Source organism: Patella vulgata, chromosome 1, assembly GCF_932274485.2.
Source record: "Patella vulgata chromosome 1, xgPatVulg1.2, whole genome shotgun sequence".
NCBI classification, from domain to species: domain Eukaryota; kingdom Metazoa; phylum Mollusca; class Gastropoda; family Patellidae; genus Patella; species Patella vulgata.
In genome coordinates this window covers 10,311,688-10,336,882 of record NC_065879.2, presented here as the reverse complement: position 1 = coordinate 10,336,882, position 25,195 = coordinate 10,311,688, and the positions used below count along the sequence as shown (strand labels likewise).

Below are 25,195 nucleotides of genomic sequence, written 5' to 3'. Positions count from 1 at the left end.
GTTCTGCCACGTTATTATTAACTAGGGGTCTAGATTCAAACTTAGCGTTGGGCAAGAAAGTTCCTTGTTTTTTTCCAGTGTGGTTTCCTCTTGTCGGTGGCATGACAAGGAACAGTGTCTAGTCAATTGGAAGGGACAAAAAAGCAAGGTTCTGTGTACACATTGGTGTACATGTAAAAGAACCCATGACAGTTTGAATTTGAAATGTCTGGGCAACATTTCCCTCATAGCACAATGCATGGCGCATCTCCTTCCAGGGTACGTTGTAGAATATGCAGGACCCAATTTGGAAGGGCCAAAGTTACAGGATATGAATACATTGCAAACTATGAATAACTTTAACTAGACATACATTTATTCATATTTAAAGCAGCTAATTCTCTATTTTATGGCATCTAGAAATGGACATAAATAGATCGCAATGCATATACATGTATAATAATAAAATATGAAAATATAAAAACTGATTTACATGGATTCGTTTGTTTTTACTGTAATTTCTAATCAGTTATGTTCGGCAAAGAGTCCAAATTGAATGGTGTCTGCTTATTCCAGTCTACATCGGTAGTGTTCTCCTGTGGGATGTGTTTAGCCTCATTCATCCAGTCGCTTCATTACAAATGGCGCTAAGAAGCACTATGGCACGCAATTCGTATGCCAATTATAAAATTTTCATTTGGTCTTAAATATTGGATATCAAGCCCATCTGTTCACGGTAAAATAACATTAGTGTTGATTTAAATTGGCCAATAATTTGTGTTTTCAATGTCGAAGATTATGGATGATATTGACTAAAGGACTTGGCTCCTTTAAATCCAAAAGATTATTACAGTGTACATGTATACAGTTAAATGGAATTGCTTGGAATTTTTTTCAGTTGGTGAGCTCTGGGGCCCCTTTCTAATTTGGGGAAATTGGTCAAATGTGCCAAAAAACGGTCCATCCTCCTTCATTATTAGCCTAGATGGAGCAGAAGCCAGAAAGTAGGAAGTTAAACCCCACTTGTAAATCTGTAAATACCAGTGTAATATAAACACGATCAAGTGTAGTAAAGATGTGTGTTAATTGGTATATAAATGGCAAGTAATAACAGGTTACAGGTAGATATAGAGTGTAAACTATGTAGATATAGGTGTATGTTTATTATTGACTGTCTATCAACAACGGGACTAACACATATACAAACCAACAAACCGACAAATATGCCAGGCATTTAACAGGCCAACACAGGAAATTTACAGTTTCCTACATGTATTAAATAAACGTGGTATTGATCCTGGGTCAAGCTGATAGTTCATTCATTGGCCATTCCATCTTATATTTCAAGTACTTCTTTATATGACCAATTGAGATAAGCTTTATTTAATTACACACCCGTAGACCTATGTGTGTATATCTCTCAGTTTCAATACTTGTACACAATTCAACTGTAATCTATATATACATTTGTAACTGTCCTTTGTCTACCTTTCTGATCGAAATTGGCATCTACACTACATATAGGGCTAACTCTGAGGCCGAAATTTGGGATATAACTTATAAGGGCAGGTCAAATTCGAGTAGGGGAGTGACATATGTAGGCTTGGTGGCCTTACTTTACAACTTCTGCAGTTAAGCTAGTTCCTGTTTTCATGAAACTCCAGTAAAGGGAGAGAGAGAGAGAGAGAGAAATGGGGTTTAACGTCCACTCGACACAAACATATGATTTAATTTTATTTCAATAATTCGCTTGCGCGTAGGGGTCTTTAGCAGTGGGAGGAAACCGGAGGACCCAGAGAAAACCCACGAGGTTGGACACGCGACCCTACTCCTTGTCACATACAACCGGGGATTTGAAACCACGCCAGTTGACTTAATGACAGATTTAATGATACAGCGCGCACGCTAACCATTCAGCCATCCAGTAAGGTGGAGTAAGGTGGAGTAGCAGGGTCCTAGGTCAACAGTTTTGAGTTAGTTTTTTTTTATAAACTATTGAGGAATTGATCTGCAATTTGCGGAGACTTACTGGTAATGTCATTGGACATTTTTGGTACATGTATTTTGTATAAAACAGTCTGGTTAAATTTTATTTTCATACCTGTTAATTGTGATACATGTACATTAGTGACAATAAAATTAGATTTTCGATGAAACTGAGATTCTCACTAAGTGTATTCCGATTACAAATTGGGTTCTGATAGCAAAATGGTACATCTGCTTATCGAACATCACAATTTATGAGTGGAAAATGTCGGCAAGAAAATAAATAGATTTGTTTGATTTTATGCCAGATTTGTCAGTTGGAATTTTTTGTCTGCATTTAACCATTATGCTACATGTATATAAGACAACGCAGTTCTATGAGTTTGAGAGAGAAATGGGGTTTAACGTCCAGTTGACACAAACTAGGTCATTTCGGGACTAACATATGGTTCTATTTTTTTTCAATAATTCGCTTGCGTGTAGGGGTCTTTAGCCGTGGGAGGAAAATGGAGGACCGGAGAAAACACACAAGGTTGGACAGGCGACCCTACTCCTTGTCACGTACAACCAGGGAATCAAAACGACAGTTGACTCAATGTCAGACCTATTGATACAGCGCACACGTGCTAACCATTCGGCCATCCAGCCCCCCTATTATGCTATATAGCACAACACATTTCTATGGATAACTATCACTGTATTAAAAACACCCCGTTTCGACAAGATTTCACTGGTTGTTATCAAGCATACAAATTTACAAATGACGTCATATCTGTGAAAACTCCACTATCTGTCTGGGAAATGATGCAAACCCCCAACCATATCATTGTGGCATAAAAAAATAGGAATTGCAGCTTCTAGCGTTGACCGTTTTGAAAGAAAAATCAATGAAGTGGAATCTATTCAATCGAAATAAATGACCTGTAGGGTTACATTTATGTAACTTTTACCCCAGTAGCTCATTTTTTTTCTCTCTCTCTTGTGAAAATGAAAGCCTAAAATCTATAGTTAATTCAAATGTAGTGTATTTACGCTGTACTTAATCAATTCTTCACTTCTGGTGGCAGACGCAGTGAAATCCCGAGACTCATCAACTTGATTTTTTATGTAAATTCACACACAACCCGAAGAAAAAAGATATTTAAGCGTTTATTTGAATGAATCTGATCGCTTCGTGTTGATCAGTAAAAAGAAATCTTCTACTTATTGATAAAGCTCTTAAAGTAGACAGTGATAACATCTTTGTTTGAAAATGAGAAAAAACATCAGATTGTGTTATCAAGTATTTGAAATCAAGAGAGAAAGAGAGAGAGAGAGAGAGAAAGAGGGAGGGTTTAACGTCCACTCAACACACACTAGGTCATTTTGGGATTTTAATAATTTGCATGCACGTTGGGGTCTTTAGCAGTGGGAGGAAACTGAAGTACAACAGGGGAATCGAGAGAGAGAGAGAGAAATGAGGTTTAACGTCCACTCGACACAAACTAGGTCATTTCGGGACTAACACATGGTTTAATTTTATTTCAATAATTCGCTTGCGCGTAGGGGTCTTTAGCAGTGGGAGGAAAATGGAGGAACCGCAGAAAACCTGCGAGGTTGGACAGGCAACCCTACTTCTTGTCACATACAACCGGGGAATCAAAACCACACCAGTTCACTCAATGACAGACCTTATAATACAGTGTGCACTCGCTAACCATTCGGCCCTCCAACCCCCATTTTAAATCAAACTTGATATGAAAATTGCAGGATTTTAAACTATGGCATTTTTTTGTAGTTTGAATACTTTTAAATCCTGCTTAACTACATATACAGTACATGTATGTAAATATTTAAGGAGTGTGGAAACTACTTATAGAAACAGTTTTTTTCATTCAAGATCAAGGAGCTTAATGTACCACAGGCATCTTGAAACATGTTTTTTTCTATGGTCACATAAATGTGCCATGCTAGGGAGGAAATGAAATGTCTTTTCAACACAATGCTTTGGCCATGTTGAGACAATATATTTTAATTTTCATTTCAAAGAGTTAGGTGGGCAATGGAAGGTAGGAGAACTTTTATCAAACAGCATTGTTTTCCATCTACTCTTTTTTTCCAACCCTAGCAGGGGGGTTGGATGGCCGAACGATTAGTGTGTGCGTGTTGAATCATAAGGTCTGTCATTGTGTCAACTGGCATGGTTTCGATTCCCCAGTTGTACATAACCTTGTGGGTTTTCTCCGGGTCCTCTGGTTTCCTCCCACTGCTAAAGACCATTACGCGCAAGCAAATTACTGAAATAAAATTGAACCATATGTTAGTCCCAAAATGACCTAGTTTGTATCCAGTGGACATTAAACCCCATTTCTCTTCCTCTCTTAAAATCAAATACTTGATAACACAATCTGATGTTTTTTCTCATTTTCAAACAAAGATGTTATCACTGTCTACTTTAAGAGCTTTATTAATAAGTAGAAGATTTTTTTTTTACTGATAAACACGAAACGATCAGATTCATTCAAATAAACAGCAGGGGTTCTTACATGTATGTATCATGGATGTTGGATTGACCCCTCTTTTTGGTCCCATCTCAACGAATAGGCATACTTTTCTTGTACATGTACATGCAGGTGCACAACCCCGAGAAGCAAAGATAGGCCTAAAATATCCCGACGCTTCTTCTCAACCAATTTGATCCCAGGACATTACATGTACTGTATAGTCATGCTAGGTAGGAGAATTTTGACTGCAGCACTATAAATGTATGATAATCCATGCGTCATTTTGTAGATTTATTCCTTTTTTCTTAACAATAAAAACACACTAACACTGACAAGGCAATAATTTGTTCTGTCAAAGATAATATACTTTGTTCAACACACTAGAGTAGGCACCAATCAAATTTTATGTACTAGCCCAAATCCAATGGACTACATGTAATTAGGTGTCCCTGTTCGGTACAAGCTGAAATTTGTCATATTTGTGTACTAGTCCAATGGACTAATTGTCTAGGTACAAGTACATGCTGAAATTTGAAATCAATCAAAAATACAAAAATTAAAGATACATTATGTAAGATTTGGAAAAAGAGTTTGCCATTCTTGCCATAATAGCCCAAAAATAGATAATGCAAAATGGAAATATTGAAAATTTCATTCTGAGCCAAGTTATCTCTGTTATTTTGACAAGATGTGTGCATTCTGTGTGGTAACCAGGGCACTGGTATATTCGAGGCTTAGCCTTGCTTTCCCAATTTTAAATTAAATTTTTAAATGGTGAATCCTTCTAATCTAGTTAAAATCTCGAGTATCCGATGCCATTGGGAGTTGATTATGGTCTTGTTTTATTAATTAATGTCTAATTAATAATTTAGGTAACATTTCAGGCCTAAAGAAAGACCTGCAATAGGCAGATTTAGCTCTTGCATAATGTATGTTTAAATACAAGTATATCTACATTTACAGTAGGATCAAGACTCAAAACAGTAAATAACGGCTGAAACAGACCTACATGTACATGTACATGTGTACATGTATGTTCTATTTGTTTTTTAAAACATTGTATTTTTAGTTAATGGAATCCTGAAGACAAATTCTGAATCTGTCAGATTAACAGACTTTTGGTAGACTAACAGGCTAATCACTCAAGCCAGTTCTCATCAAATTTTTTGAGTAAAACAGAAATAAGAAAGCAAATAGTTATCTCTACTAAATCACTAAGTAATTTTAAGATGTCAGAATACATTGAGTTAAGACTGGTAAATGGACTGTTGTTTTACTCACAAATAATGTTACACACATCGCGTTCGCCATATATTTAAACTGGCTAACTGTGTGTGTATAGCGCATTTACTCTTAAAATGATTTTTTATTCACAGAGAGAGAGAAATGGGGTTTAACCTCCATTTGACACAAACTAGGTCATTTTGGGACTAACATGGTTAACCTTTATTTCAATAACTCACTTGTGTGTAGAGGTCTTTAGCAGTGGAAGGACCCGGCGAAGAACCCGGAGAAAATCCACAAGGTTAGATTAGACCCTACTCCGGGCATGTACAAACTTGGAATTGAAACTACACTACTTAATAACAGACTTTATGATCTAAAACGGCACCCTAGAAACACTTGTCCCACTCCACCCCCTCCAACATTTTGGGGCTATCTACGGGCCTGTTGAAACCACACTACTCAATGACAGACTTTATGATCTAAAACACAGGCATTATACCACCTTGATCCTGACACTTTATTTGTTTTGATACCTACAACACATCCATTACGATAATATTTACATTAAATTGATATCAGATTGATTTATTTTATATTTTAGGGGTTTTGTTTATAATGAGGATAGTTTTATCTATAATTCTTGATAACAATCATAGTCATTATGTTAAATACCATTGTTTAACTATCATCAAATTTAGAACAATGGCAATTAACTAAAATCATAAATATTTAAAGACCTATGACCTTTTTTTGCATAGTCATTAAAGCCAATCTGTGAGGCATCGCTACATTGTCATTGAAACCAATATGTCTGTTGTCTACATAAAACTGATAACATAAATGGAATGCTGTAAATTCTGGGTCGAACATGACTTTTGTTTAGACATAGCCCTTTCAAGGTTTCATTGCCAATTGACTTGCGAATCCACAGAAATATCTCACAAGACATCAGGCCTGGAAATAACGGTTTACATGTACATGTACCTGACAAAATGTCAGGCACTAATGAAATAGTACCCGACATTTTCAACTTAGTGACGGACATGTATTAATAATATCAATAAAAAAGACAAATCAGTGCCGGACAAAATGACAGGCACCAGAGGTTTAGTGCCTGACAAAGTCTGCATCTGTGCCTGACATTGTCTGTGACAGGTGCCTTATTTCCATGCCTGTGAAGACATCATATACATGTAAACCACTAATTGCGGTAATCAAGAATAAAACAATTAGCGAGTATTACATACAAATAAATATCAAATGAATTAAAGATGTACTCAATGACTTCCACTGAAAATTTCAAAGCTTGCTTGGGCCTGGCTTCATTATTAGTTTCATGGTTCCAGAATGCTAACAGTTTGGCGATATGCAGATAGAAATCCTCCGACCCAGCTTAAAAAAGTTAAAGATAGCTTTTAACCCCAGCCAAAATGCTACTGACTAGCTTTTAGTTTGGTGATCTTGCAGATAGAAATCCTCCAACCCGCTTAAAAAAGTAAAAGTTAGCTTTTAACCCCAGTCAAAATGCTATTGACTAGCTTTCAGTCCATCAAACAAATCCTGTACTAGTTTTATCAGTTAACTTTCTTTATTTTTTGACTGCAGAGAGAGAAATGGGGTTTAATGTCCACTCGACACAAACTCTGTCATTTTGGGACTAACATGTTACAATTTTATTAAAATAATGATTCATTTGAACGGAGAGGTCTTTAGCAGGGGGTGGAAAGCGTAGAACCTGTGAAAAAAAACTTCATTGCACATTGAAATGACAAACCTTTCAATCTAAAGCACATGCATTTCACCACTTAGGCACTGCCCCCTCCGCCCCCACCCCAACCACCTCCCGTCTTTTATTACATATATAGGTAATAAAATGTTAATTCAAATAACTAAATGTTTAAGTGCTGTAAATTAGTATTGGCCTAAAGAGGAAGCTTTTGGGTAGAATATTTCACTAAATGAACTGTTATGATAATGATGTTTATATCCTGTGTTATCAAGTAGTATATATATACATGTGTTTGTACAGGAATGCACTAACCATATCTACTAGTTTCTTTGTGTTTACAAGGATGGAAGAAATGAAATGAAATGGGGTTTAACATCCTTCTGTTCTGCTCTAACTGGGCCAATGAAGACAGGCATATTTCGTCGAAACATAACTGATTTGAAATTTAAGAAAAAACGAAAACGATTGAATGTAAATCAGTTCATGTACATATTCATATTACATTATTATGGGTTGCGACCCATTTGTGTCAATTTCTAGGTCCCAAATATCAATGATTTAGCCCCTTTAAACAAAAGATTTGATTCAAGCTGGATTTAGCTCCTTTAAATTGAGTTCATCTGATGTGTTATTTTGATTAGTGATGAGGCAACCTTTAAACAGTTAAACATTTTTTGTGAAAAGTTGAATGGATCTTATATTTTTTTTTTTCAGTTTTGGCTTGAACTCATGACTGTTGAACACATAATTGGTTAAACATCATTTCAACTAGCTTTATGTACATATACAGTACATAAGGAAAATTTTGAATGAAAACAGACTATCATCTCACAAAAGAATTTAAACTAATAAAAAAATACTGTATCAATTTTAACTTCTAATCTATATGAAAACATGTACATGATGGTTGGTCTACATATATAACTTGATTTGACAGGGACAATGTAACTATGGTGGACAGCGGGTGTTCTTGATCATGCTTGATCAACTACAAACATAGGTATGTATATGTCTTCTACTTGTTCACCACCAGTCAGCTATGACAATATCTGTATTACTGTTTTATAAATAATAGATTAGAAAACATTGAACAGTTTCCTTAAAAACACAAGAAGATATTGATATGAGAGAGAGAGAAATGGGGTTTAACGTCACTCGACACAAACTAGGTCCATTTGGGACTAACACATGGTTTAATTTTTTATTTCAATAATTCGCTTGTGCGTAGGGGTCTTTAGCAGTGGAAGGAAAGCGGAGAACACCGAAAAAACCCATGAGGTTGGACAGGCGACCCTACTCCTTGCCACGTACAACTGGGGATTCGAAACCACGCCAGTTGACTCAATGACAGGCCTTATGATACAGCGTGCACAGGCTAACCATTCGGCCATCCAACCCCCTTTATTGATATGATACATTGTAATAACAGAACACAATTATATGAAGATATTGATATGATAATAACAGACAGCTTTATGGGCAACATTCACTAGGTTTTATTAACAGTAACGTTTTAATGGGGGGGTACTCTGAGTTGTATATCTTCCTTCTCACTTAAAGATACATTATGGAAGATAATAATAAAGCACTGGCAGTTCTCACTAATAATAGTTAAAACCTAGATGATGTAAAGGAAATAAGCTGAAAATTCCATTCGAATTGCTTCACTCTAAGTCGAGTGTCACGATAATTAACAGTCTCGATTATCCATTTTTGTGTTTAATCATCAACAGACGTTGATTCAAATCCAGCAAATATTGCAGGCTAACGATGGCATTGAGAGTTGATTATGGTCTGGATAGGTTAATTAATGTCTAATTAATAATTTAGATACCATTTCAGGCCTAAAGAAAGACCTGCAATAGACACATTTGTGTACATGCCCCACCTCAACATCACAAATTTTTTTGTGCCCCCCCCCCTTGATATAAAAACAAATTGAGTTTTGTAAAAGTATATAATAAAATTAAATCCTTCCAATAAAATAAAATTATTCCAATAAAATACTAAATAATCAGATAATAATTATTTTATATATTAATTAGTTTAAGAAAAATTAATTTAGTGAAACCCTTATGCTTGGTGTTTACTGCAAAGTGTGTTAATATGAGGCTCTAATTTAGTCAGTTTCAGTCTTAATTAAGTATCCCGGTTCAGTGATAGCCAGTCGATTTCTTTTTTTTCAATAAGTCACTCACAGCACTAAGAACACAAATGAACACAGGGTAATCAGATAATTGATACCTCTCAGTTAATAGGTATCAGAAAAGCAGTAAACAAATTATTGTAGAAGTGGTGCCAGATGCATGATAGGGAGAGACAGGCATTTCCAACCGTAATTTGTACCAAAAGTTGTTTTGGTATATAAGTAATAATGGAACACATGAAGTTTTTTCTTATTGGGATCATTTTCATTTTGCCCCCTTAAATATTCAAACTGCACCCTTGCGGGGCGTGTGCCCAATGTTGGGTATTGAATCACTGATGTAGATACATGTACATGTAGCTGTACATGTATATAATCATTCAATGAAGGAATAACTTAATTGGAATTGAGTTTTTATTAAACATACATTATGCAAGAGCTAAATCTGTCTACTGCAGGTCTTTCTTTAGGCCTGAAATGTTATCAATATTATTAATTAGACATTAATTAACCTATCCAGACCTTAATCAACTCTAGATGGCATCGCTAGCCTGCGATCTTTAGAGGATTGTGAGCTGATTTACTGCATAACTTTCCTTCACTATTTAACGATTAAATGGATAATCGAGACTATGCTGTTTATCGTACTGACTTTAGTATCTTTAAACTTTATTATCACTTTATTAGATTTATGTACCTTACATGTAATTACAATGTACATCTACATGTACATGTATGTTGCTGGCTAACCAAACTAACCAGACGGTCTTGTGTTCAATCCCGATGTTGGCACACATACATGTACACATACTTCCTCGCGATATTTAAAGCATGTTGTCCCCTTGTCAGAGGTGCGGGAACAGTGCACGTAAAAGAACCATTGACAATTGGATTTCCCTCATACATTGTACATGTAACCCACTACATATTGGCGTACATACATGACATACATGCCTGTCTTTATTAGCCCATTTGGTGATGGAAAGCAGGATGTCAAACACTATTGCACCTAGCTAGAGCATTCCCTAGTGGATTTAATAGTTGCAGGATGCAAATATCATTATTATTATTAGCATTTCAGGTTACATGTAAAATCTTACACAACCAAAATAACTGTACATGCCAAGTCAGTGTCGCACTAAAAGTGTTGTTTTAGCAACAACTCTGAAAAGCATTGAATAAAGTCTGATAGAAGGAACAATTTTCTTCTGAATATTAGGAATTATATTCTGATGTACATGTCCTTGAAAACGATGAGAGAATACTTGTCGAAACGTTGTGCCATATATTTGTTCAACCGGTACTTGTTTCCATTTAAATAAATTGGGTTGCATTTTGTCTTATTGTACACATGTAAACACAGCCCAAAACATGTACATGTATATAAACCTCTAAGTATCGTAAGTTTTGTTAATGTCTAGCTTGTAATCATAACTTCACTTAGTCTTTGATCTCTTTTATATGTTTTAACAGAATATGAATTCTTGTTATTGTGGCTTATTCTACATTTTTATACTTAAATGCTTACTCCCAGTTTTTTATATCATATTATCGTTTACCTTGTGCTTGATAACGACAAGAGGATACCTGTTGAAACGTTGCACTATTAAGGTTGCCAGTGAATGTTATTTCAATGTCATTCCTATCACTAAATGTCTTATAAACAAAATACTCTCAGTTATTGTAGTAATTTAGGAAAAAATATTTCAAAATTTACAAATATGTTACACATGTAATCTCCCATCACACATTATATATATATATAATCTTATAAAATATTCCTGGAAAAAAGCCATCAACAATACCTCATAGTCACAATTTAATTATTCTCTTCCAGTCTGGAAATAAGGCTCTTATCCCAGGCATTATCAGACACAATCTCTCTGGTTTTTTTGTCTGGCCATAATTTATCTTTTTTTTGTCTGTGTTTTCATTGATATCATGTCCAGCAACAATTTTGGTTAAAATTAAAACACAGATCTTATTTCGTTTTGTTTTTTTATAGTTCAAAAATCTGTTTTACTTGTCTTTACTATACTAGGATCTGGAAGAGTTGTTATATAACCTGCGTTCTGGATGATGTGAGGGATTAGCCAATGAAACGGTCTGTTATGGCGTGTTTTTGGCGTGAGGTGCACAGAACTGTGGGTAATTAACTAGAAATATCAACGGTGACTGATTAATCAAATGTCTGACGTCATAGGGTCCAAGTCGCTTGTGTGACCTTTGACGGAACCTTCCACTACATGTACAACCGCTCAGATCTTCATGTAGAGGCCATCGAAGGTATAAAATCAGCGAAACGAAATATAGATCTGTATTCTAATCAGATTGCTCTAGCAAAAAGTTCTAAATGACAAGAGTATAGTACACAGTCTGTCAAGCCTGGAGAGAGAGAGAGAGAAATGGCACTCAAGCTAAGTGGTCATTTCGGGACCAACATATGGTTTAATTTCATTTCAATAATTCGCTTGCGCGTAGGGGTCTTTAGCAGTGGGAGGAAACCAGATGACCCGGAGAAAACCCACGAGGTTGGACAGGCGACCCAACTCCTTGTCACGTTCAACCGGGGATTCGAAACCACGCCAGTGGACTCAATGACAGGCTGTATGATATAGCACGCACGTACTAACCATTCGGCCATCCAAACCCCCTGTCAAGCCTGGAAATAAGGTGCCTGTCATGGACAATGTCAGACACAGATTCAGGCTCTGTCAGGCACCAAACCAGTGGTGCCTGACGTCTTATCCGGCACTGATTTGTCTTTTTTATTGATATTATTAATACATGTCCGGCACTAAGTTGAAAATGTCAGGTACTATTTCATTTTGTCAGTACATCTAAAATCATTATTTCCAGGGCCCTTATTCACGAAAACTTAAACTAAGCTACAATCGAAATTTTAAGAAATACTGCAACTTCATTGGATATATGCAAATTGATTTTACTGGTCAGCCAATCGAATTGCAGTATTTCTTAAAATTTTGATTGTATATCTTAGTTTAAGTTTTCGTGAATAAGGGCCCAAGTCTGTACACAGTACTAGTGCAGTAGTGTCTAGCATGTTTTCAGGTACAAATAACATCTTTATTTCCAGTCCAGGTCTGATTTTCTGTTATTAAATACACATACAAGTACAATGCAATGTTCAGGGATGTGACAAATTTGTATTGTATTTTAAATATTTTAACTGGAATTTCTCTAACAACTTCAATTTTTTTTACAATACACGGTTTTGTTTGACACTACTGTGCACTGAGGTCATGAAAATATACCAGAGTAGAATTCTGGGCCATTTAATTTGATTCACATTAAAATCATTTAACAAAGAAAATATGTTGTTAATCTGCCGCTTTTATGCCCATATGGGTTAGATTTGGGCATATTTAGGATTTTTTTGATAGTATTTATTTAGTGTGAATCCTGCCTACATTGAACCGGTCTGAAAATAGATCGTAGCCATAACATTTTTCACAAATATACATTTGTAAAACGTTGGTGCAAGTACATGTACATAAAACAAATTGTCATCATATTATTTTAGTATCTGTCAAAATTTCAGACATACATGTAACGGAAGTTGTAAATTGAATATGACAATTTTGACTTTGTGCAAGACTTTAAACATACCAGTACATTATGCAAGAGCTAAATCTGCCTATTGCAGGTCTTTCTCTAGGCCTGAAATATTTTCTAAATTATTAATTAGATATTAATTAACTTATCCAAGTCACAATCAACTCTCGATGGCATGGTACATGTATTTCTCCGATATTAAATAGATTAGAACAGTTCAGCCATATTTTGTTTTAAACTAAAAATGGAGAAGCGAGACTTGGCTTCGAACAACCAGTATGGTGGTTGAAATTATTCCACAATGTCAAACCTTCAAAAGCTAATATCTTCACTCGCAATAGAGTAATTTGAATTAAATTTTCAAATTATTCTTTTTACATTATCTATTTTCGAACTATTATAGCAAGAATGGCTAGCTCTTTATCTAAATCTTACATAATGTATATATCTTTAAATATATCAAGAAATTTAGTGGATATAGGCAAATCTTTGACTGACAAACTGGTGATGACTGATGAGTGGTAATATTTTGGCAGGAAGTTCATTCTAATATCTTGCAGGATTGAACAGACAAATAAATATACATGTACATGTGATGTGTGTATAAGATAAGACGCATGTACACCCCCCTCCAAAAAACAATAGAAGGAAATAAAAATATGTCTGTATTGTTTAGAGAGAGATTAATTGGGAATTGACAAAATATGTGACAATGTTGACAGTCTAACACCTGATTGAACTGCCACTAAGATGTAGGATTTAATCAACTCAATATTAGTTTTTATACTGTACACATGTTGTACAAGCCTACTGTATTATATATTGTACTGATGCCAAATACACTCAAAAATATTTATGTACACACACATGTATGAATGTTTTTATCAAAAGATTTAATGTATAATTTAACTTGAATGGACGAGAAACAATTTTTGAACTATAACTTAAAAGCATTTTGATTGTGCATGTATGTGTAGCCTACTGTTTCAATTGAAACCAAATGAAATGGGGTTTAACTAACGTCCTACTTTTTTGCAATATCCAAACTGTAAACATTTAAAGTACATGCAGTTTGCCTGAAATAAATCTGTATTCCTTTCAGTTTGGTTTAAGATAATCTTATACATGTAGTGGCAAGAACATCATGTTAAGGTCAACACCGTCAAATAGAACAAACCAACAGTGAGGCTGATGTCCCCAGTCGAAATCCCCAAATAAATAGATGACAAATACATGTATTGATTAATTGCACATTTACATGTATCTTTTTCAAAAGTATCGAGCAATCGAACGGATTATCTATACTCAGTCAAGGTTTTGAAGTAGGCCGACATGTACCTGGTGGTGAAGCTATACATTAAGTTTCATCACTCTCCATCAGTTAGAATCAAAGTTATCTTATCCAAAAGCATCGACCAATCAGTTAGAATAAAAGTTATCTTATCCCAAAGCATCAGGGAAATGTTAATTATTAAACTTAGTCAAGATATTCACCTTTACGAGTGGGGAGATCAATTCTAAAAGGATAAACCTATATACCATAACAAACTAATGCTGTTTATAACTTGATAAACCTATCACAAGCTAATGCTGTTTATAACTTGATGAGGATGTAACATCAATCTTCCTTTTGTGGGTTCTGTAGAGGGAGCCACATGGATGTCCCATGTTCGAAACCAGTGTTGAACGGTGGTCCATTAAGTAGAGTGAGGGCTCCCCAACCATGATTTTCTGGCATGGGTTCCCTATGTTTCTAATCAGTCGAATGGGATGAAAAACTTAGGTTCTGTGTATACATGCATGTTGGCACGCGAGTAACAGAACCCTTAAAAGTTGGTATTTGAAATAAAGAGTAACTAATCTTCATTAGCCTAGTTGGTGTAGAAAAGTAGGAAGTTTAGTTATATGTAATTAATTCCCATTTCCCAATATAGAAATTGTTGTTGTATTCGTATCATTTACATGATGAATGTGATAATAAAGCTTCTATCAAGGAAATTATTTACATCAAATTTCTTACCTTATAAACTTGTCCATAAGTTCCATTACCAACAACTTCTATCAGATCGAATATTCCAGCTGGATCCTGTATAAAATCAAGGTAAATATATGGAATTTCAGACAAATTGAAATTTAGAGAAGAAATGTTATTTACATGAACGTAGAATAATGTGGGCCTACATGTACATACATTATAAGCTGGAAGATTGTACAGTATATATAGACAAACATCTACAGTATAATTTACATACATACATGTACATGTAAATAATGTTATGGGAAAAAAATTCAATTGAACCTCATGTCAAAGCTGACAGAAAGGCTACATTTTTTTTTTCATTTATCTCAGCATTCTTTGAAACTGATCGAACCAAAGCTAAAAATTTATGCATTGTTGCAGTATAGTGACATTAGAAAACGACTGAGTTGGTGATACTGAATTCCATACTAAATTTAGGCAGTCTGTCTACATGTAGTTGATCAACATTTTAATTTAAGTCCTAAATCGACGATTCTAGTCGATAACACTAAGTATACTTCGAGAATTTTGTTAAGTATTTATTCTGCTTCCATTTAATAAAATTGAAAAAAGTTTATTTAGTCTTTGTGTGTATGACATGTGAAACGGAGTAGAACCGAATTACAAAACAGTATACTATTTTGGGGGATGTGGCAGCCATTTACATTGTACATGTGGGGCAAAGATCTATTCTCAAAGTATGGATACATGTATCTATGTGCAGAATGCCTGAATTCTTGTCAATATGACATCATTCGTCTGCACAAACGGTCTGTACACTGTAAATACATGTACTGGTAGTACATGTATGTAAGACCCAGTTTTACAATGTACTTGGTTACAGTACTTCTGTATAAATAGATAACAGCAATAGACTACATACTATCGTGTAAAAAGGATGTGTTTACAAGAGTAACAGGGACAGAACATGTCCATTGACTTTTCATGCAAAACAGTGGTTTGCTCACATGAGACTGTTGAGTTAAAGGCAACAAGGACTGATTAGTAGTGGGGAAAAATGTATCATAAATAAGTCCCTGTCAGGCACAATCCCCTTCTCTTGTCAGTCATTTTGTCTGGCACAGATTTGTCAATTTTTCTGTGTTTTTACTGGTCACCTTAATACATCTCTGGCACAAAGTTCATAATATCAGGTACAAGTACTACTATGTACATGTACCATAGTTATTAGTGCCAGACATTTTGTCATCATTATTTCTCGGTCTAATCATAAATAAGGCTTTCTGTTTATCAGTAAATGAAACACTAGTATTTTTTTTTTTTTTTACATGTACATTGCACAGTCCTACTCACAACTCTGAAATGGCACTCAGGTTAAGTTTTATAAAAAGCTCAACAGTTCAGCACTGAACAGAATCAACGCACCCTTGATACTCTAGAGAGAGAGAAATGGGGTTTAACGTCCACTCGACACATATTACGTCATTTCTTGACTAAAATATAGTTCAATTTTATTTGAATAATTCGCTTGAGCCTAGGGGTCTTTAGTAGTGGGAGGAAAGCAGAATACCCTAAAAAAATACACAAGGTTCGATGGGCAACCCTACTCCTTGTCATGTACAATCGGGAAATCGAAACCATGCTAAACTACTCAATGACAGACCTTCTTATTCAATGTGCACGTGTCAACCATTGACAACCATTCAGCTACCCCCCACCCTCTCCTTGATGCTGTAGTCTCATTATTATATAACAATACATGGTCACAGACCATTAATGACATCAGAATTCAATAAGATTGATAAGTTGAAATTCTTGTAAACCAAAATATGTATTATCTTAGAAAAGTGTTGCTTCCAAAAATAACAGTTAATGATAGTTCTTAAATCGCTTATAAAGGAATTTATATTTATGATGATACATGAATTACTGCCTAACTACATGTATCTTGATAACTTTCAGCATCTATCAATATGAATTCACTATGACCCTAAGATCTCCATGTGCTGTCCCTCTGTGACAGTTTATTCATACATTATTAACTGCTGAAAGTTACTTAGAAGCCAGCTATCTGTCATTAGATTAGTATCAATTAAAAGTATTAATTAATTATGATTTTGATTTATCACAGATCATCGATCAGATAAGGATTAATTGATTATTTTTCCATGGTGTTATTCTAGCATATATAGTAATATTAAATAACTACAAAAGTTACAGTAAAAGACAAAAAAGTTAATAGGCTTAGTTCTGGTCAAAAATTGAAGTGTATGAGTCAGTCTTTGATTGAAAATGAATGTTATGAAAACAGGGACGGGCACCTGCTTTGTTGACAAAGAAAGATCCCTTCAAAATCGTTTGTCCCTAAGTTCCTATACAAATTTCATTTTCCCAAAAATATGATAAAAGTGCACTTTTATGAATAAGTTATAGAAATACATACCCGTAGGCTAGATAAATCTATATCATCTAGACTGACATTAACTGATGTTTGTGTCGCCATTTTGAGTCTGGGATATGAACATTCAGACAGTCCCTTCCGTCCAGACAAGCCCTCTTGATCTCCGATTTACTCCTTTATTTGAGGTACAACTAGGTCGTAAATCTTTCCATTTAGAGATGAACAATCCCTCTATCTCTTGCAATCTTTCTCGAGAGAAAAATATCACTTGCAAACGATTAAAATAACATGATAAATGCTCTATTTACTGATCAAATTTTCGGCTATTCCCAAGCAATAACTGCATTCTGGGTAAATCTCACAAGGGAAATCACTCAAACTAAAATCATCATGGACGGATCAAACGGGTTTTATTTGCAATTATTCACAGCATCGGTGTCTGTTTATTGTAAGATTTAGTCGGAAGGCTAGTTGACAGTTTCGCAAAGTTAAATTAAAACATGAATAAAACCTAGGAAATGTTTTTTTAACCAAATAACAACCACTTTGTAAAGGTTACATGCCAAGGGAAATAACTCCATTGCTGTGCTTATTTTGAAGGATGACAAGCAGATGACAGATCCTAAAAAAATTTTCAAGGAGTGATTTATTTTTACCACTTACAAATTGAAATACGAATCGCTCACTTGTGGGCACCTTAAAATTTTCAAGGAGTGATTTATTTTTACCACTTACAAATTGAAATACGAATCGCTCACTTGTGGGCACCTTAAAATGGTGATAATGTAGACCGACCTCCTGATTAGTTTATCAGTTTTTGTCTTTCATGCCCTTTTTTCTTTGCGAGAAAGATCCCTAGGATTTTCTAGTGTGGTTTCCCCATGTCAGTGGTACAGGATTGAGAGCTAGACAAGGTACAGCTTTTGTTCAGAAAAATTGAGGTCCTGTGTATAGGCATGTATAGCCTAGGCCTAGTTTATCCGTTTTTGTCTTTCATGCCCTTTTTTCTTTGCGAGAAAGATCCCTAGGATTTTCTAGTGTGGTTTCCCCAAGTCAGTGGTACAGGATTGAGAGCTAGACAAGGTACAGCTTTTGTTCAGAAAAATTGAGGTCCTGTGTATAGGCATGTATAGCCTAGGCCTACACGTAAATGAACACTTGACAGTTGGTTATACACAAATTTTAATGAATTTAAAATAAAATAAACAAATGAAACTGATTCCATAGTTGCGAAGAAATATATACCAGTATTTTAAAACAAATCTGTCTGAACCTGATGACACAATATATAGGCCTACTGAATTTGTGCTGAATCTCTCTGAGCTTGGTAGCTTCACAGCATTCATGTGACAAAGTTTAAAGTCGCGATACTTCATAAACCCCTGCCTCCTCTATTGCTGAACTGTCTGTTATTATTTGCCCAACATGTACCGGTAACTGTTTCCCATCATTGGTATTACAATCTGGGGGCTTTGATTGGTATCCGTATTAGCATTGCATACATGTTTTGAGTTTTACTACTTTGTCTCTTTTTAATTATTAGTAGTAGGTCTTAGTAGTAGAGACATATAGCAATGGGGTTTTGTGTCCAATCAACACAAACTAGGTTATCTAAAGGCCAATGCATTTTTATTTCAATAATTTGCTTGTACGTAGAGTTCTTATTAGCCCACTTGGTCACACAACTCCCCATAATCTTTCCATTAAAAATACATTATTCAAGAGCTAAATTTGCCTATTTTGAATAATATTGTATTCAAAAGAACTGTCTTACTTTAAACTCTTAAAGGTACATTATTTATTCAACAGCTAAATTTGCCAATTGCTGGTCTTTCTCAATACCATCAGATGCTCGAGATTTTAACTAGATTAGAACGGTTCGGCCATTTAATGATTTAATTTAAAAATGTAGGAGGTAGTCTAAGTCTCAGATATACTAGTACCATGGTTACGATATTAAACAATCAATGCATACATCTTGTCAAAACTACAAACAGTGATAACTTGGCTCAGAATCAAGTAATTTTAATGAAATTTTCAATACATTCATTTTGCATTATCTATTTTGAACTATTATAACAAGAACGGCTAGCTCTTTATTTAAATCTTGTATAATGTATCTTTAATGATCTTTTTTCTTTTATAGCACAACAAAATATAATATTAAACACAAACAACAGTTTTTATTTATTTCATCGACAATGTGTTTTAACAGGACATGAATGTACATATAGCATAAAGTCAAGCCTGGAAATAAGGTACCTGTCACTGACAATGTCAGGCACAGATTCAGGCTTTATCAGGCACTATACCTCTGGTGCCTGTCGGGCAATGATTTTTGTTCTTTTTTATTAATATTATTAATACATGTCCCGGCACTAAGTTGGAAATGTCAGGTACTATTTTATTAATGCCTGACATTTTGTCAGGTACATGTAAAACTGTTATTTCCAGGCCTGCATACAGTTCAATTTTAATTTTTATCTGATTTTATTTATGTAAAAAAATATATCATATGAACATTATTTCATTAAAGCAAAGAACCACGAATGTACATGGGCATATATTTATAATTTGATTAAAAACACAGTTGTCTGGGTAAGGAGAACCATGGTGGCTCGGTGAATGAGGCGCTGGCTCACTAATCAGGAAGTCTAGGGCTGTAAGCGCCACTGTCAGGGCAAAATTTTCCCTCTTTTTTCACACCGCATGGTGTATGCCATCTTTATTAGCCGATTGACGCAGAAAGGAAGGATGTTACTCAATTTCATTTTATTTCCTTAGGTAAGAGCAAATATGCTTTTTTTATACATAAATCATCAAATTATGCTATAAAAAATTCTATTACATGTAACTGAACCCTTGGCAGTTGAAATTTGATATGAGTAGGCAAAATCCCTCATAGCACACTGTATGACATCTTCATCACCCCAGTTGGAGCAGAACAGTAGGATGTTGAACCCCATTTCATTTCATTTTCTGTTACACCAATATACATGTAGTCTACAGGAACTTCTGTAACAGGTTTATTAACTATTTATGTATCACATTTCTACGACACCACAATCATAACTTACAATATAACATAAGGTTGTCTGCGATATCACCTGCATGGAAGCAAACAGAGGGAGATGGGGGTTTAACGTCTGCTCGACACAATAGGTCATTTCGAGACAAACATATGGTTAAATTGTAATTTGCTTGCACATAGGGTCCTTTAGTAGTGGGAGGAAACTAGAGGACCAGAAGAAAACCAACGTGGTTGGACAAACATCCCTACTTCTTGTTACATTCAAGCGCGAAACTGTAACCACACCACTTGACTCAATGACAGACCTTATGATCCAAAATGGTGGAAGTAAACGTTAAATCCTCACAAAGAAACGATGTAACATAAATTTTAGGTCTTAATCTGTAAGGTAGTAAATCCACAAATCGTACAAGACATTAACACAAGCAAGTAATTTATGGCCAGTGACATTAATTAAAATAAACATTTGTCTAAACCAGTGGTTTTCAAAGATTCCAGATACAAAAATAAATTTATAATTACATAACATAGTCTTTTACTTTTGACCAACGCCAATGATTACTGATATACCATAACAGATTATGTACGTATTACATACGTGTAACTAAGCTATGTTTCATTTTATATTTTTTAATTGCACCATTTCTTTTGTGTAATATTTGCCTAAATATAACATATTTATTAGAAATTTTATATATAGTGCGCCTACAATTTTTTGTAGGATTTCAAGACAAAAAAAGTTTGAGAACCACTGGTCTATAACATAACAAAGACTAGCTAAAATTTCATTACATATGACAGAATGATAAAATAACTGTACAAAATATGTTTCTTTTGTTTTGAAATGATAATGAATGTTGGCATGTCTGAAAATCAGACTGGTGATTTTGATTTCATGACAGTCCACAATACTCCACAAAGAAGAATTTAAAGAGACACCTTAACTTTGATTATCATCAGCCGTGCAGTAGCCTTCCGCAGAAAATTCCTGGTAAAATACGCAATTTGAAGTATGTCCTAGAAAAGGAACACATTCCACAGAAAAAATGCATCTTAGCATCATTCTGAAAGGGGAGGGGGGAAATAGCTCTTAGAACTTGGATGTGGCTAGCTACAAGGGAAAAGTACATACATAATTCTTTAAATCTGTCGAATAATCTGCCATTCCATTGCTGAGATAATCAAATAATTCCATAGTTATTTTGAATATGTTCAGACGGGACGAAAAAAACGTGGTCCCGTGTACACATTGGAGTATACGTGACTAAACCCTTGACAATTGGAATTTGAGTCTTATAGCGTCACTGTCCAGGAAACATTTCTCACAGCACACTGGATGGCATATATGCCTGTCTTAATTAGCCCAGTCGGTGCAGAAAGGTGGGATATTAAACACCATTTCATTCATTAAAAATTTTGAATATATTATAATAAAATTAATTAACAATATATATATATATAATGTTTTGGCTAAACAGTATAATTCCTCTTTAAAACCTCTGATTAAAGTGATAATTCATATTTTCTAAGAAAGCCAAAACATAATTATTTCTATGTCTTTTGCTCAATAGGTTGTCAACTCACTTTTATACAATTATAGGAATTATTATCCCTCTTAAAAATCCTTTGACCCCGGAAATAATAACACAATTACCTCCCTTGTTTTTCTATTTCCCCCCATGGAATAGCTATCTTCAAACGTTTGAATTTAAAGTTGAAAATTATATTTTTGCCAATTTCTCAACTGGCAATAGTGAATTATAGGATTATTCTTTAACAAGGTAGGACTGTTTATAGATACCATCTATTTTAAGGCTTTATTTTAATAAATTTTAAAAATATAACTTAAAAATATGAAATTGCAGCTTTAAAAGCATTACCGTGAGCACTGATTTACAATTGATTGAAATAAGCTGACATTTTGAATTACTTATGATACGATAAAAGTCTGCCTTTGAAGATTTGAAATTATTCAAGATATTCAAGGCCATATATAAAAAAAAAAAATTCTTGTTCACAGATACTGCAACATCAATAACCGAATCACCTATTTTTTTTTTTTTTAAAAATATATTCTTACAAATTACTTCACATTTCTAGTTCTCACATCAAAGGGAAGTAACTGAACATTATTTCTTTGACAAAATAATTTTTTTAAAAAAACCCTGCATTAGTTTTTATGAAAGGATTGTCTGTTAAACTGGATATTTGTTTTGTATGGTCTAATGCTCTGCCTGTTCCAATAAATGCTACTAATTAAATTAATCAGAGATCAAAACGGGAATTAAAAACATTTAATTTCAAACGTTAACTTCATGCGTTCATCTTCGAAGCCCATTCGTTGAAACCACCTCCAAAATGTCTTGCACTATAAAACAAAATGATAATAACAGGTTAAAGTAACAAAATCATAACGATAGGTTCAAGGTACTTTGATAAATCATAACAATCAGTTCAAGTAATGGACACTACTTTGATAAATCATAACAATCAGTTCAAGTAATGGACACTACTTTGATAAATCATAACAATCAGTTCAAGTAATGGACACTACTTTGATAAATCATAACAATAGGTTTGAGTATGGACACTACTTTGATAAATCATAACAATAGGTTTCAGTAATGCCATATGGCCCTAGAAACTTGTACTACATGGATATACCATAATAATAGGTTCAAGTTATAGCTTCTACTTTGATAAATCATATCAATAGGTCACAGATACATGTACTACTTTCCCATGGGAATTTCTAGTCAACAACACTACTACCTTAATTTATCATTTTCTATTTATGGACTTTGAATTTAGTTGCCCAGAAGGCTTGATGATACTAAATAATTTAATTCTTTCAGTATTTAACTAAAATTAAAGAATAGTTTGCCCTTGTAATATTTGAAAAAAATCTTGGGTTAATTGCTTATAAATTTAAAAAAGAAGCAGTTTTAATACAAGCTAAGACCACCAATCAGTGAATTTATCATTCTGACAATAAAAACATACTTAAGAGAATAAAAGCAGTAAGACAAAATAAGGTTGTAAACAAAAGTTATAATAAAACAAGTAAAACAGTTAAAGGCTCAATACCACTCTTGTTTTAACTGAATAATATGTCCCAACTTTTATTCTGGTCAACAAATTGTACTATTTTACAATATTCCAATTAATTGATGATACAAATTTCATCTTAACACACCTAATTTAAAAAATTGGAAAAATTTAACTAAATGATTTGAAAAGCCTGACGTAAAGCTTTTCAAATGTGACTTGGATTTCAAAATATTTTTGAACCCTCTGGACAAGTAAAATAGGATTTAATGGATAATTTACACAACAGGTAGGACACTAACACATCTAGTACTTAGAATAAGGCTATTTTTTATTTTCTGGAGCTGTCAAGCCAGTAAGAGTGTTATTGTCCCTTTAATGGAAAGGAAATACATTCAAATCAGGTAATGAAGTGGGTAAAATCACATGCAAAAGCCTTTTCAAACACCAGCTAACAGTGAATATGAATGAGAGAAAAAACATGCTACATGATTTTCTCTCTCTATCTTCTTACTTAAAAATTCAAATTAATTCCAACTGCAATTTTTCAATTGGAAACTTACTTTTTAAATCCTAATTCTAAAGCTTTTTGTAAAGCAGCATTACTTCGGGCACCAGCTTTACAGCTGAAAACTAATGGAACCTCTTCTGGTTCACTTATATCTATAGAATATAATTTCTGGAACTTGTTAGGCGGCAGACTTAAAGCAGAGGGAACTTCTTTTACTGGCATTTAAAAAGAAAATAAATCAAAATGAAAGCAGAGCATATCAATATTTGCAAGCAAAATAAATTAAAGTATAAGTGCTAGGCGATGATTTTGTGTGTTAACCAATGTATGACAAAAACATAGATGAGGGCTTGCCAGGCCACCCACTACGGCCACCAGCAGCAAAGTCTTCGTACATTAAAGTCTGAATGTAAAAGCCTGATAACACTGCAAAACGCAATTGAAATTTACAAAATGAAATTTTTGAAATTTGATTGTGTTCTCCAAGTTTATCAAAAAATCTATCTTGAAATTTGTCCTGTATTGTTTTCACAAATTTGCAAAGTTCAAATGTAAATGACGAGATTATTAACCCTGAAATTTACTATCAGAAAAACGGACATGGGTGGCAACACTATACATTCACATCAAATGGTGGCATATGTGAAAACTAAGCTGCTAAATTTGCTTTTTTACTGTTGAAGAGACATTAAGCAAGAGCTCTTTCAATGACTTACTGTTTGAAGCCAATCTTACGAGCAATAGCCATGGCAGCATTGCTCTTAATGGGTCCAAGTCCAACAAAGACTAAGTTAAGATCATGGGGTTGTGGTTTGACAACCTTGTACTTCTGCATAAAGAGACCGTCGTCCATTAGCAATGTCTTCTTTACTTGACCTACTGTTTTAAATTAGAAACAAAGGTTGTTCTTGAATGCTGAATTGAACGAATTCAATAAATAGAATATACAGTGCAGGATCTTCTATTATAATTTACTACTCTTTGGAGTCTTGTTTCAGACAACAAAGAGAAGGCAGGGAACAGAAACATTTAATAATTCACTTGACCATCTTAGTCATTATCTAACAGTAGAAGGAAACAGGATTAAAACAAAACAC

At 34.3% G+C, this 25,195-nt stretch overlaps 1 protein-coding gene across 7 annotated transcripts in view; it reads right to left on the bottom strand.

Moving 5' to 3' along the window:
* LOC126814525 (traf2 and NCK-interacting protein kinase) overlaps positions 1 to 17,868 on the bottom strand; it is a 155,417-nt gene extending 137,549 nt beyond the window's left edge. For 6 of the 7 annotated variants that reach the window (XM_050539711.2, XM_050539730.2, XM_056103509.1 and 3 more), the window contains exons 1-2: positions 17,551 to 17,868; positions 15,147 to 15,212 (exon numbers count right to left, since the gene is read on the bottom strand). In XM_050539711.2, the coding sequence (XP_050395668.1) occupies positions 15,147 to 15,212; positions 17,551 to 17,610 (126 nt within the window). In that variant the 5' untranslated portion in view covers positions 17,611 to 17,868. The remainder of the gene's footprint in view (positions 1 to 15,146; positions 15,213 to 17,550) is intronic. The other variant, XM_050539750.2, reaches the window with a different exon arrangement.
* Positions 17,869 to 25,195: the final 7,327 nt, after the last annotated feature.